At 43.5% G+C, this 15,848-nt stretch overlaps 1 protein-coding gene across 1 annotated transcript in view; it reads right to left on the bottom strand.

The window, feature by feature from the left end:
• Positions 1–8,437: 8,437 nt before the first annotated feature.
• The window catches only part of Pdcd1lg2 (programmed cell death 1 ligand 2), a 56,449-nt gene continuing 49,038 nt past the window's right edge, over positions 8,438–15,848 (bottom strand). The window contains exon 6 of the mRNA XM_037205584.1: positions 8,438–9,615. Within this exon, the coding sequence (XP_037061479.1) occupies positions 9,579–9,615 (37 nt within the window). The 3' untranslated portion in view covers positions 8,438–9,578. The remainder of the gene's footprint in view (positions 9,616–15,848) is intronic.

Here is a 15,848-nt window from a genome sequence, read left to right as displayed (position 1 = left end):
GTGCAGGCATTAATCTCCTTTTGCTCCCTGGATGCAGATGCAATGCACCCAGTTACTGCAGACTCCTGTCACCATGTCGTGGTGGACTGTCCCCGTGAACTATGGGCCAGACAGACGATTCCTTCTATAAGTGGCTTTTGCCACAGCACTGAGGAAGCTAGCTAACGGAAGCCTGGTATCTTTCCTTACCCATTTTGGTAAAAGTCCACAGGTACACTTGCGACATCCAAAATACCACTTCAAAGACTTTTTCGATGCTCGAGCATCTCTATCTTAACATCCAGCAGACCACAGGGCTGCATTTCCCTGTGACCTCACAGATGCATTAGTTACTTTTCTGTTGTTGTGATAACAATAAACCAATAAAAATGCAACTCAGGGAGAGAGGAAGGGGATTGTTTTGGCTTCTGAGCCCAGTGGGTTTGAATACAGAGGGCCTATTAACTACAGGCAACCATCTTGTGATCATAAAAGGACCCACTGAGCTGGGCAGTGGTGGCACACGCCTTTAATCCCAGCACTTGGGAGGCAGAGGCAGGTGGAGCTCTGTGAGTTCAAGGCCAGCCTGGTCTACAGAGTGAGTTCCAAGACAGTCAGGGCTACACAGAGAAACCCTGTCTCAACAAAACAACAACAACAACAAAAAGAGGCCACACTGAGTCTAGGGTCGGCAGGAAGGAATCAGAATGAACAGACAGTAGAGAGAGCTTGACTCCTGAGGGTATTTGTCAGGACCAATTCCACCTCTCAGTTATTCATTTGCATGAATGAATAATTCTTCTTTTGTATATATCCCAGTTTGCATATGAAATTTGCTTTTCTGTTTGAAACTGGCTCTCAATTTGTAGCCCAGGATAGCTTCCAACTCAAGAGGTTCTTGTGCCTTGGCTTCCTAAGTGCTGGGATTACAGACACATGCTACCATGCCAGCTTCAGTCTCACCTTTTAAAAATTATTGAAAATAATTTTTTTCATACAGTATATTCTGATGACAGTTTTCTCTCCCTTGTCTCCTCCCCGATATTCTCTACCTCCCTACCCATCTAACTCCACACCTTCTCTGTAGATGAATTTCTAAATGGCCTTATTAATTAAAAAACAGGGAGCCGAATATAGGGGTGAAAGCCTTAGGTCAGGAAATATGGAAAGCCACCAGCCAACCTTACCTTACCAATTCTGCACCTTCTAAATGCAAGTTACTTCCTGTCTACCCACGTCTTTATTGCCTTGCTCTTCTGCCCTCTCATTGGCTCTTAGCCCAGCTGCCTCACTTTTTCTTCCTACACAGCTCTGTCACTTTCTGTCTATCTGTACAGACCTCCAAGCCTCTATGGTTGGTACTGGGATTGAAGGCGTGTGTCACCACTCTTGGCTCTGTTCTCTAGTGTGGCCTTGAACACACAGAGATCCTGCCTGCTAAGGGATTAAGGGCGTGTGCTGCCTGACTTCTTGTTTACTTAAAATGGCTGGCCTTCCCCCCCCCCCCCATCTCCAGGTAAACTTTATTTATTAACATACAAATAAAAATATCACCACACTTCTCTCTCTCTTTAAAAAACAAACAAGCCAACAAACAAACAATCCAGAATAAAACAAAGCAAAGAAAGAAACAGAAAAAAAGAGAAAAAACACAAGAAACACATATACATGCAAGTGCGTGTACACACACACACACACATACACACACAAAAAATAAACCCCACAAAACTGGAAAACATAATAGAAAAGCAAGAGAAAAAAAAAAGTTTTTTTGTTTTTGTTTTAAAAAGCCCAAACAAAGTATTATGAGCTAAAGCATCTCTACAAGTACCATGGAGTTTGTTTTGTGTTAGCCATCTATGCTGGGCATGGGGCCCCCCTTAAATGTGGTGTGCATACCCAGTGATATGTCTCCACTGGAGAAAATGAATATTCCTTTTGTGAGCAGTTGTCAGTTGGAGAAGTTTCTGTGTAAGGATGAGGCCTTGTGTCCGGTTGGCCTCTCAGCACTGGGACCTTATTTAGTTTGGACCTGCGCATGCTGCCACAGTCTCCATGAGTTCACGTGTGCACCAGCGCTGTTGTGTCTAGAAGGCCTTGCTTCCTTGATGTCCTCCATCCCACTGACTTACAATCTTTCTGCCTTCTTTTCTGCATAAGTCCCTGAGACCTGGGAGGAGGGGGATGATGGAGGGGTAGGGTTGTGGAGACCGAGAAGCTGTTATATTTGAGCTTACTCTAGTAAAGATGGTTATAAGGGATGCGAGGTGAGGTGGCTGCTTCTGAATGCTTTACCGTGTGGACAGGAACAAAGCAATGAGCTCAGAGATTTCCCCTAAAACCATAGGCAGAGCATCAGTTGAGGTTCGAAGTTGACTCTAAAAATATCTCGTACTCCTTCTGGTTGCAAAAATAACCAAATATGACTGAAAACTCAGAAGCAAATCAAGCATTCAGGAACTGACAATTCTATGGAGAACAGTAACTTGGAAAGAGTAGAACTCAGGCTAGAAGTGGGAACATTTGAGCATTGTTATGAACTTGTCCCTGAACTCCCCTTCATAATGAAAGAAGTCCCTCTTTCCTGTCTGGTAAAACTAACTTCCCTTGCTTAAAACCCTGAATAACCACATATGAACAATGGCCTCACGGGGGTATCCCCATTTGTCAGACACCCTAGTGTCCCCACCACATTCAGGGGGACAGGAGCAGAGTCTAAGTGGATAGGAAAGGCCTCATATTCCAAGAGAATCACAGATTTTTTTAAAAATTTATATTTGAATAAACTGAATAAGACATGCGGTGTATTCTAAAGGTATTTGATTAAGAATAATACACACTAACATTAGATGAAGCAGAAATTCGGGTAGCCCTGACTGTCATTTCCTGAATACTTTGGACTCAATATTTTAGACTGTTACAGTATTTCTGGTCCTTCAGAATACCATGTTTCATATCATCTCTTTATACACTGAAAGCTGGCATGCCTATGTGCTTTCTTTGACCAAAGAAACATTAGAAGTATAATATGACTGGGGCTGGAGAGATGGTTCAGTGGTTTAAAGCAGTGGCTGCTCTTCCAGAGGACCCAGATTCTATCCCCAGCACTACAAGATGGCTTGCAGCCATCTATAACTCCAGTTCCAGGGAATCCAGCGCCCTCTTCTGGTTTCCAAGGGCACTGCACACATGTGGTACACAGCTCTTCAGGCAGATCACCCATACATATAAAATAATTAAAAATAGTATAAAAAAGGAAGTATGATACAATCATAGACTAACTTGAAAAGTCCTTACACATATCAGCTTTCCCTCTTTTTTTTTCTTTGCTGTTTTCAGGCTATCTTCCAGATAGGACAGAAGTGAATTGCCCCCACTTCGATCAGTCCAAATTGTTAATCAAGAAAATCATAAAATATCACTAATTGTTTTAGGTCACTAAGTTTGGGGTAGCTTGTAACACAGCAAATGCTGTGAAACAAATGTATTAGCTCGTACACCTGGGAAAGGTTTTGCTTTCTTGGTTGAGTGGTCGAAAGATTGACATGATAATAGGTTACATTCAGTGACGCTAACTCACCACATGGCATATGGAAGGATTTTAAAGACTCAGGGAGACAAGACTAATGGAGGCTTGGTCATGTATAATTATCTGCGTTGCCTCACCCCTTGGGTCCTGAAGGGACTAGGGAGTAATGCCTTCAATGAAGCCCAGAGAACTGCATTTGTGAGGTGAGTGTCCCCAAACTTGAAGAGTTCAAAGCATGGTGTGGCGGGAAACATCACCACTGAGTTAGATTTCCTGATCTCAGTGGAGATGATGAGATACCAGACTAGCACTCAGAATTTTTTTACCCTCAGGAATCTCTGGTGCGGAGTGGCTCTAAGAATCAAGGGCTATGTCATTTATAAAGCCTACCTTGGATTACAGACCAGAGACCAGACGTGTCTTACCACAACTGAGAATCTAGCTTCTTCCTCTATCCCAACACTGGTATGAGTCAGAGTATATTTTAGTGAGATAAATCACAACTAATAAAAGCAATTTTTTTTTTTTTTTTTTTTTTTTTTCGAGACAGGGTTTCTCTGTGTAGCTTTGTGCTTTCCTGGAGTCACTTGTAGCCCAGGCTGGCCTCGAACTCACAGAGATCACCTGGCTCTGCTTCCCGAGTGCTGGGATTAAAGGCGTGCGCCACCACCGCCCGGCAATAAAAGCAATTTTAAAATATAATTGTTGAAAGATTTTAGTCTAAAACAGTTAAGAATCTAAAAGTATATAATACAAAAACAAATCAGATACAACTGAACCGTCTAGATGCTCAAACTACAACTTTATGAGGTAAGTTAACATAAACATCAAAGAAAATTGACATAAATGTTTGCTCAGAATTTATATAATTTGTTCATTCTTAATTCATATTTATTAAGGAAAGGAATGCATATTTCATGGACAATTTTTTTAAACATATATATATTTCATATGACAGTCCAGTGAGAGGTGTATTATTCTTGGGATGTTCATATATAGGTGAAGACATTGTAGTTTAAAAGCTAAGTACTATATCAAAATGATTAAATTATTAAGTAAGTAAAACCCTGAGCAGGTTGAGCAGGGAAGGGAAGAGCCTTTGAGATACAGATTCTCATGGTGGGCACAGGAAGAACAGTGGTTGAGGAGTTAAAGCCAAGGTGATCAGAGCAGCCAAACCTGAAGGGACCATTGCTTTCGCCTGTCACATTGGCAAAGTTAGGCTGTAGGCATACCCAGCAATGGAAGGGTGCTCCAGTATCAAGGCAAACAGACAGCATCTCTGAAGGTAGATGACGATCTGCAAAGCTTGAGAGGTTTGCCTTCTCTACAAACCCCTGTCCAGGTAACCACCCCAAGGAAAACAATATAGCAAAACCATACTACCAAAACAAAACAACAACAACTAAACCAACCACTCAGAAATTGAATGTATAAGAATAGAGCTTAGGGAATGCTCTAAAAGTAAGAAAAGGCATGCAGTGGGACAGGACCTTCATATGAAGTTTGCTTTGTGCTCTGTCATGTAGAAGTTCGTGAATTGGCCTCATTCCCTTTTTGTATTTGTGTGTGTGTGTGTGTGTGTGTGTGTGTGTGTGTGTGTGTCACACACATGCCATGGCACAGATGAGGAGGTCACATATATACAAACATACCCACATACATATAAACATTTGAACCTTAAATACATTTTTAAATTGCCGTTTATATATGCAGAGATGTACTGATCATGGGTGCCCAGACCTAACATACACATACAATAGAACTCTTGCACCTAAGCTCAAGGAACATCATGGAAGAGGCAGTGGTAGGATGGTAAGAACCAGAGGACCAGGAAGTTTGCTGTGAAATTGTGTCTCCTGGAAATGACTGGGAAGCTACATCCATGATACTTCAACAATATGGCTGCCTTAACAAGACCTAAGCAAGGACACCACCAATTAAACTTGTTAACATGGAAGGGGGAAATCTCATAGGTCACCAGTCTTAGACAAAGAACTACAGGCAACCAATGACTTCTGAGAGGAGAGCCTCTCCTAGCAATGAGTTCCCTAATTGATTATCCAAATTGATTATACAAAATGGTCAACTTTGAAATCACATAAGTGCAAGCAACACTTAAGAGACTCAGCAAGTTGTATTTATATATTTATGTGTATACATAAGTAACAATAATAGTCAAAGAAAAAGAAGCCATTGATTTGAGAGAGAGTGGGGGGCCATGGGAGGGGTCAGAGGGAGGAATCATAGAAGGGAAGGGGTTGGGAGAAAAGAAAGGACAGAAGTGACACAATTACATTTAATGAAATTTTAAAAAATTATCATCATTCACTTTTTCAGCCAATCACATTAAAGTAATAAAAAGTTAGACTAATGAGTGTAATTTTATCCTCAATATATGAAGACATTCAGAGTCAATTGTGTACAATGGACCTATCTCCTACAAGGTACTGTGGGAATGGGAAGATTCTAGGCTTCTTCTGCCTTCCAGGAGTCCAAGAGGGGAGATTAAAAGTGTGCTCTAGTCCCCATAGTTCAAAAATAAAAACATATATGTACTTCTTAAGCCGGGCGTTGGTGGCGCACGCCTTTAATCCCAGCACTCGGGAGGCAGAGCCAGGCGGATCTCTGTGAGTTCGAGGCCAGCCTGGGCTACCAAGTGAGTCCCAGGAAAGGCACAAAGCTACACAGAGAAACCCTGTCTCGAAAAACCAAAAAAAAAAAAAAAAAAAAAAAAAAACAAAAAAAAAACATATATGTACTTCTTGAGTGGGACACACACACACACACACACACACAGAGAGAGAGAGAGAGAGAGAGAGAGAGAGAGAGAGAGAGAGACAGAGAGAGACAGAGAGAGAGACAGAGAGAGAGAGACAGAGAGAGAGAGATTTGTGCTCTAGGGAAAGTCAAATGTCAATGGTTGGAGGAAGATTAGAAGGTCAGCTAATGATTAAATCATGGACAGACTTTTTCCAGGAAAGCTTGAGGTTCCAGAAATGAGACACTGTGGGTAGAGGGGACCATATAAGACACACAGGGACCAGTGAGCACTTTGTGCTAAAGTTGAGGCCTTCATAGGAGCTCCTGGGACTGAAAGCCCGTGCAACATATTTAGGCTGGAAGTTTCTTTAGGAATGGGACTAGGAGAAATCTGCTGCTGATAAATCGTTTGATAATGCCTGAATGCTGTGCTTGCTGATAAATCAGCTGATAATGCTTGAATGCTGTGCTGCTGATAAATCAGCTGATAATGCCTGAATGCTGTGCTGTCTTTGCTGCGGGGACAGTGGCTGATATTTTGGGGGAATTCACACTGACACATATTTATCAAGTATTCATTGCACATGGGACATAATAGTGCCTGATACAGGACAGTAATAAGCATTGTTCTTTTACTACGAATTTTTCAGATAGGTGAGTTAATGCTTAAGGAGGTCAGCTGGTGGATCTAAAGACTTACATAGTTAAGCTAGAGTTTGAATCTCGGGCCCCAAACCTGTACTTCCCCTACACATCTCTTGAATCTCCCCAGGAAGAGTGAGTGTGAAATTAGTCCTTGACCAGTCAAAATACCACTGGGCATATGCAAGTGGCAGAAGTCCACCTTGAAGTCCCATCCAGGGAAGCCAGGGCACATTAAAGGCTGTAATAAATATGGGTTTGATGTCCTTGCTCACTTCCTTCTAAACAATGTAGAAGCCCTGGCCAGATCGTCTAACCTCTCTGGGCTCTGGGCTCCTTGTCTGTGGTGTCAAGTCATTAATAGAGGATTTGGAGAGGAGTCACTCCAATGGTGTGTGTAAAAGGCTTAACAATATCAAGCATGTAGTAACTATTTGGTAAATGCTAGGGGTTAATGTGAGAGGTCACAGTGTAAAACAGTTAACACACTGGACCTTATAGTCTGCTCTTAGGATTTGAAGATATTGGATCTAGATGGCCCTTTCTCTATTTGATACCCTAGAAAACAGCCCCAGCAAGGGCCATGGAATGGCAATATTTTGTCAGAATCCATTATGTCACTGATTCCTAATAAAGCAAACAAACTACTCAACATGATTGGCAATCAGGATTCGGCCTGCCAATCATGCACCTGAGAGGTGGGGTCTAGCATAAGTAGGTCTGTATATCCAGAACTACTTTTCTGTCTGCGATGTTTTCTGGTACTGGGAGGGTCTGCTTCCCCAACAGGAATCTTAGGCCATGGCATGGAAGCAGTGAGAGACCACCTTGCTGCAAAGGACACCTCAGAAGTTCCCAATAAACAGTTACATGTTTGTACTTCAAAAGCATTCCCTCTTTTGTGCAGGCAGATGAGGAAAGAGTAAGATGCACCTTATGGAATATTACTTTAACTATGGAAAGGTGTGTTGCATTTGTCTATGTTGTGGAATATTACTTTAACTATGGAAAGGTGTGTTGCATTTGTCTATGTTGTGGAATATTTAACTATGGAAAGATGTATTGCATTTATTTATGTTGCATTTGTTTAATTATGTAAAGATGTGTCACAGTTTCACCTGGCCTGCCTAAGGCAACTGATTGGTTTAATAAAAAGTTGAACAGAGCCGGGAGGCAGTGGTGCATGCCTTTAATCCCAGCACTTGGGAGGCAGAGCCAGGAGGATCTCTGTGAGTTCGAGGCCAGTCTGGTCTGCAGAGCAAGATACAGGACAGGCACCAAAACTACACATAGAAACCCTGTCTCGAAAAACAAAAACAAAACAACGCCCCCAAAAGTTGAACAGCCAATAGCTAGGCAGTAAAGGAGTAGGCGGGGCTGGTGGGCAGAGAGAATGAGGAGGAGGAGGAGGAGGAGGAGGAGGAGGAGGAGGAGGAGGAGGAGGAGGAGGAATCTAGGCTTGTGAGAGAAGGAGAAAAAGGAGGAGAAAGGAGAGGGGACACCAGAGGCCAGGCATCCAGGCAGCCAGACACAGAGGAAGCAGGAAAGTAGGACATGCAGAATGAAAGGAAGGTAAAAAGTCCTGAGACAAAACATAGTATAATATTTTATACTATACTTATATATATTATTATATAATATGATATAACACTCTTTCATCTCATTAACTCCAAATTCTGCTCAGTCTAAACACCAGGTAAAGCGCTTGCTTCAGGCCGCTAACCTACAGCTGTCACAGTAGCTAATGTGACATTTGGATAGTTCGCAGGTCAGTAAATTCACTGAGTTTCATGGTTCCAGCATACAGACCACATTTAGCACCTTTTTGTCGTCTGAGCACAATGAGACCTGAAAGAACTTCCAGAATGCCCTTCATCAAATGCCCTAACTAATGACAGCACCACATTACAGCTGTCAAAACGAAGCTGCTAGAAGGTTCACTGTAAAATCACACAGAAGGCTAGGAAAGTTGGCTTAACTTGGGGCTCCTCATCTGAAATCTCCGAAGGCACAACACACTGGCATGACTTTTTTCTTAAGGTAATGCCACTGAAAAACAACAATAACAGCAGCAGCAGCAGCAAAACCCTACAACGCTTTGTGTTAAGGGAAAGATGTAGTTGAACAAGAGAACACCAATACAGGTTACAGCAAATGCCTCGTGACTCAGCCCTTAAAAAAGCAAGGTCAAAACAAATGCCTTATCCCAAGTTTGTGTACTTCATGTGTGCTTGTCTGCTTCCTGTCAATTAGAACTTCAGAGGCTGCCAGGATACTAGGAGGCTGTGAAACCCAACAGTTATGACTGTGTTTATCCGAAACCTGTCTGAAGCTTCCAACCACCAGAGGAAATGATGGATATAAATAACTCTATGACAATCTGTTTTACTAAATGGGGAATTTCCACATCTCCCTGTGGAAACCCAGGGGAAAACAATTCTTTTTGTTCTCAGGCCCTTACTGGGGTCCAGGACCCCTGGGATGAGTTTCTAAAGTGCAGTTATACTTGTTCAGATGGAGTCGTGAGACCGAGGCGGCTGTCAGTCTTGCAGGCTCCTGATGGGAGTGCTCGGTCATCATCCAAAGCATTTGAAAAGTGCAAATAGCAGGTTCTGCAGGCCAAGGGGTCCTCATGCAGAGTCCAGAGCCTCTTGAGGATGTCCCATTAGATCATCCTAACTCCCAAGACCACAGGTCCAGATCTGGGGAGAAGAGACCACAAACAGGAAAATAAAGAAATCACTGATTAGAACCTCTGTAACCTCTCAAAATAGCCTGGAGGGAGAATCCATGTATCTGAACCAGCGTGGCTCAAAGCCGTTCATGCCACACTCTACCACTGACTGCCCCAGTATACTCTTCCCAGAACTATTGCAAGAGCCTCCCCCTCCGTTCTGTGGACCACAGATAGCTACACTATGATGAAACATTTCATAGGGTGTCAGATGCCCTGGAGCTGGAGTTACAGGCAGTTGTGAGTTGCTCAACATAGATGCTGGGTCCTTTGTAAGAATAGCAAGCCCTCTTAACCACTGAGCCATCCCCAGGCCCTTTACTTCTGTTTTCAAAGGCTCTGGCAGTTCCAACAAGCCGACTTACTCCATGCACTTGGCCAAGTGGATGGCCAAGACTGCTCCCTCCTCTCTTGGTCAATTTGTTCTATCTACTTGGATAGGCTACGGCACCCATTATCTTATCAAATGATAGTCTAGAGGTTGCCATGAGCTTTAGAGATGCAGTTAACATGTAGTATCAGGTAGATTTTAAGTAGATTATATTCCAAAGTGTAAGTGCCTTCTAATCAAGTGAGGACTTGAGAACAAACCCAGTTCCCAGAGACGGGGGAAAAAAAAAACTCTGCCTAGAGATTGTTTAATGTGGAAAGTCTGCCTCAGTTTCCAGTCTGATGGTCTACTTCACAAAGCTCAGTCTCACTGTGCCCATGATCATGGCCGCCAATCCTTTAAAATGAATCTACTTGTCTTTCCCTCTGTCACTCTCCCCTCCCCGACCCCACAGCCTTTGTTTCCCTGGAGAGACCCTCGTCCCCAATAACAGGGACCAGTTTTCCTGGTTATGACACTTCTTTTCTAGTCACTTCATTTTACATGTCAGATAAGAAGGACTGAGAGTTTTCTGGTTACATGGATAAATATTTGTTACAAAATACTCATGATGCTGTTGGCTCAACAAAGATGCTCTAACACTGCCGTACATGTGGGCACGCAAGAGGGTGAGGCGGTCAGAAGACTGAACAAGTCTTTACATGTCCTTTGAGTTCCCAGATGCTTGTTTCTTCCCCAGTGACCCGCACCTTAGGGCTAGCTGTTGGCATTTCACCTCTAGCCCAGAAGCTGCAGATGGATCCTCTGGGCGTGTGTCTGATTTGGCTAACTTGTTATTTGAAAATCTTTTCATTTAGCATTTAATAACTAGCAGACATTACATAAGCACCTACATTTCCATCGTCTTGGCAGTGACAGGCGAGAGCTGACCTAGCAGGTTGCGTTCTCCAATTGGCCACCATCCCCAGTCCCTCCTGCTGGCTGGAAATCGGAGTTTCTCACCTCTGCTCTCAGGCCTATCCCATGTCTTCCGTCCTGAGCAGTAGAAGGAGTCACTTACAGAAAGCCTTACACAAGCAGGTGCCTCTGGGTCAAGGATATCATTTATGGGAATTGGGATTTTCCTTTCTGAAGAAATAGATATTTTAATCAGGCTTGCCAGGCCTGATGGGAAACTGTTGAGTCAAGCAAATCTAATTGCTGACTTAGCTCAGTGTGATCAGAAGAACTCAGTGTGGACCGGCCCCATGCTGCGTCTTTCCTCTTATGGCTGTGTAAGAACATTTGAGACTATCCAGTGGGTAAAAAGATAGTTTCTTTATATCTTCATTGCCTGCTAATCCCTTTTTATGGAAAAAGAAACTGTAGTAAGTTAGGCATCTGGAAAGACGAGAAGACTCTAAAAGTTAAAAACTAGTGCCAGTATTTAGGCAGCTTTTTACCTGCTCTGTACTCCTTGTACCAGGATCTATCAAAATTCATCATTTATAGGAAGCACTGGTGACCGAAGGAAGGGCTGCCATATTCATCATTGGCTCTGTACCAGGATCTATTGTAATTCATCATTTATAGGAAGCATTGGTGACCGAAGGAAGGGCTGCCATATTCATCCTTGGCTCTGTGTCCAGGGTGTGGGCCGACAGTAATGACTTTCAGACCAGTTGTTGGTAGGCGTGGGGAAAGGGCTGAGGGCCCACCTTAACTCTTTTTCATCACATTTGTACTGATGATTGACATCTCTTATGGTTGAGCTGGAGGCTTTCTGGGCTTGTTTTCACAGCGGGTGGCTTTGGAATTGGGGTGCTCTCCACAGCAGAATTCTAAAAGGAGCAGCTTAAATATTCTGAGTTCCCGACACAAAGGTATTTCAAAGTCTGATTCTCCTGTATCATTTTGGTCAACTCAAGTGCCACACCACATCATTGCTAGACCACAAAAGAAGTGGCTTTTTACCAAGCAAACTAGACATTCCCATTGTCTCACATGACCCAAGCCTATCTGATCCCAGAAGCCCTGCTTCCCAAGCCCCACATCTTCCATTCAACCAGGCTGTAGGAGCATAGCACCCTCCCTTCTGAGGCCCACAGTGCATCCCTTCTCTTTTACCAATTCCAGCTGTGAGCCTGTCACCCTCATCAAGAGGCTTCGTTAGCCCTGGACTGCTCCCAACTCAGGCCCACAAACCTATTTCTTAATCACGGTTGGTTGCAAAACCCTCAGCCAATTGTACCACAGCTGAGTAATTGTCTCACTAGTAAATGTTGACTGCATTTCTAACATTACAAGTACAGACCTCCCATGCAGTATCAGCGAGGAGAATTTAGGGATACAGACAGAGCAAACAATGGCCTGATTGCTTCCAGCCTGAAATGGATGCCATCTTTGCTCTCCAACAAAGACAGGGAGCAAGACACAAATCGCAAGAACAAGCTTAGTAGAAATGTTACCAATTAGGACGCTTCTGCTTCTGCGTACACTGATCCTATTCAACTTTCATGAATTAATTAGCACAACCATGGATACAGTTGCCCCTCTGTATCTCCATGTTCCACACCCAGTGGGTCGACCAACTATAGGTTGACAATGTTTGAAAATAACAAAACAAAACATTAAATGTTTGTGGGTAATTTTTCTTTTCCTGCTTTTTAATTTTTAAAATTTAAAAAAAATTAATATTTTACAAGTAAAGCATACAGCTTTATAATGATTATTCTCTGAGCAAAAGCCATTCTTAAGATCCAGGTGTGTGCTAGCTGGTCTTACGTCAATGAGACACACAAACTACAGTTATCTGGAAGGAAGGAATCTTAATTGGGAAAATGCTTCCATAGGATCCAGCGGTAGGGCATTTTCTTAGTTATTGATGAGGGTGGGCCCAGCCCATTGTGGGTAGTTCCATCCCTGGGCTGGTGGTCCTGGGTTCTATAAGAAAGCAGACTGAGCAAGCCATAGGGGGCAGGCCAGTGAACAGCACATCTCCATGTCCTCTTCTTGTCCTCCATGTCATCGGCTCCTGCCTCCAGGTTCCTGCCCTGTTTGAGTCCCTGTCCTGACGTCCTTTGATGATGAACTGTGATATGGTAGTGTAAGCAGAATAAACCCTTTTCTCCCCAGCTTGCTTTTTGGTCTTGGTGTTTGGTCACAGCAATGGTAATCCCGACTAAGACAAGGCATAGAATCAAGAGTGCACCATTAAAGCCACACTTTAAGCCACCAACACCACATTGTTCCATCTCACATCCACCCACAGAGGTGACAGAGAATGGCACCACTGAGTCCCCTGGCAACTATTTTCCCTTTGCAATCCACCCAAAGATTCCAACAGACCCAGAGACAGGGCTGCCGAGCAGTGGAGTGGGAGAGCATGTGTGTACCCACCCAGGCACAGCCACACAGTGCACTGCTCAAAATGCATTTCAGGGAAAGCGTCTATACAGAGGATGGGAGCTGGGACTTTTGCTTGGTTAGTTTATCTTGGTGGTATGACATGCTAAAATGATGCAGGACAGAACACTTAAACTGAGGGCTTTAAAATATGAAATAACAAAAAAATATATTTTATAATACGGGAAATAGAAATATCTGTTAGGAAAGTAAGACTGGGTTTTCCAGAGCCTTCTATGTTGGAAGACTCAAAATTAGATGCTTTAAGCTGCCCTCATATTTTCAGGTCATGGATGGAAACAATTGTGTCCATTCAGGCCAGGTTGAGGGGTCCTGAGGAAGTTGTTAGACTCCCTAGGACCTGCCTAGAACCTACCTAGAACCTGAATTTCCTCCACCCATGGTCCATCCCAGAGCTGGGTGGATAGCCACAACACCTGACTTCTGCATTAGAGAGGCCTCCAGAGGTCAGGGAAACAAACAAAACAGTGCCAGCCCTGGAAGGTACGAAGCTGGAGCACTTAACCACGGCTCCAGAGTCACCTTCCTCATAATTCCTTTACTATTACTTTCTCAATGAGTAGAAAATTTGGCTTCAGGTAGGCTTAGCGGGCAATTGTTTAGAGCAGACATTTAAAAGACATTTGTACAGACTATTTGTTACCATTTGAAGGAGAAATATCCTTCACAGGCTGCTGTATTTGAATACATGGACCCTTAATGAGGCGGGATTTAGCTGGAGGAAGTAGGTTACTGGGGTTTGGCCTTGAGGTTAATAGCTTGTTCCTACTTCCTGTTCCATGGATACTTCCTGTGGAACTGAGATATGAGCCAGCAGTTGACACACATGCTCCCACTGTCATGGAGGTGCTTGCTACCATGCCTTACCCCTCCATGATGGACTGTAGCCCCTCAAACCATGATCCAAACTAGACCTCTCCCTGAAATTGTTTCTTGTCTGGCTTTTGGTTACTGCATTGAGAAAAGTAACTAATACACGCTTGTTTTTGTCATTGTTCAGTAAACAACACAATGTAACTAATATTTACAAGGCATTTGCACTGTAATAGGTATTTTAAGTAATCAAAATGATTTCAAGCCTCTGTGCAGGTGTAGATAGGTTATCTGCAAATATTGAGCCATTTTACCAAAGGGACATGAAGATTCACTAATTTAAGCGAGGCTAGAACCAATTCTCATGGATACTGGGGGATAATTGAATTTATCAGTTCAAGCTGAGATAGGGAAGAAGCTGAGAAAGAAAAGCAAAACCGTGTTGACTCATAGTTCTTTTGTACTGTGGTGGTGGAATTCGCTGTCTGCAAAACAAGAATCCCAGAAATGTCTAGCTTCAGTATTACTCCTCCCAGTCACTTAAAAATATGTTTTATTAATTCTTTGAGTTTTGTAAGTGCATAGAATGGATTTTGGCCATACTCATCTCCCCATACTGCCCCAATATCACCATCCATCAGAGCATGGTCAACTTACCAGGGACCACACACTTAAAGAAAACCGATTTTCCCTTCCCCAGAACACATCAACTGTCAATAACTTCTCAGATAGGTGTGGGGGCTCTTGAGCTCCTCCTGGCTCCATGTAAGAATGTTGTGAATGCTCCATCTAGTGTGGGCCTTGTGCAGGTAGCCATAGGAGTTGTGAATTCATGAGCACAGCGGTCCCATCGATGTCCAGAAGACACTGTGCCTGTCCTTCCCAAACCCTGGCTCTTACAATCTGTTTCTCCCTCCCTGATGGTCTCTTCATTGGCTGGTTTTATGTCAACCTGACATACAAACTGGAGTTATCCAGAAGGAGGGGCTCTTAATTGGAAAGATGCCTCCATAAGAACCAGCTGTAAGGCATTTTCTTAATTAGTGATCAATGGGGGAGGTCTCAGCCCATTGTGGGTGGTGCCATCCCTGGGCTGGTGGTTCTGGGTTCTATGAAAATGCAGGCTGAGCAAGCCATAGGGAACAGGTGAGTGAGCAGCACTCCTCCACGGTCTCTGCATCAGCTCCTGCCTCCAGGTTCCTGCCCTGTTTGGGTTCCTATCTAATGTATTAGGGTTTTATTGTTGCAATGAAACACCATGACCAAAAAGCTGGTTTGAGAGAAAACGGGTTTATTTGGTTACTTCAGCATTGCTGTTCATCACTGAAGGAAGTCAGGACAGGAACTCAAACAGGGAAGGATCCTGAGACAGGAGCTGGTGCAGAAGCTATGGGGGAGGGGGAGCTGCTTACTGGCTTGCTTCCCATGGCTTGCTCAGTCCACCTTCTTATAGAACCCAGGACCAACAGCCTAGGGATGGCACCACCCACCATGGGCTGGGCTCTCCCTTATTGATGACTAAATGAGAAAATGCCTTCCAGCTGAATCTCATTGAGTCATTTTCTTAGCTGAAGCTCCTTCCCCGATGACTCTAGCTTGTGTCAAGTTGACACACAAAACCACTGTCCTGACTTCCTTCCATGATGAACAGG

Source organism: Peromyscus leucopus, chromosome 1, assembly GCF_004664715.2.
Source record: "Peromyscus leucopus breed LL Stock chromosome 1, UCI_PerLeu_2.1, whole genome shotgun sequence".
Lineage (NCBI taxonomy): Eukaryota > Metazoa > Chordata > Mammalia > Rodentia > Cricetidae > Peromyscus > Peromyscus leucopus.
This window is presented reverse-complemented; position numbering and strand designations above follow the sequence as displayed.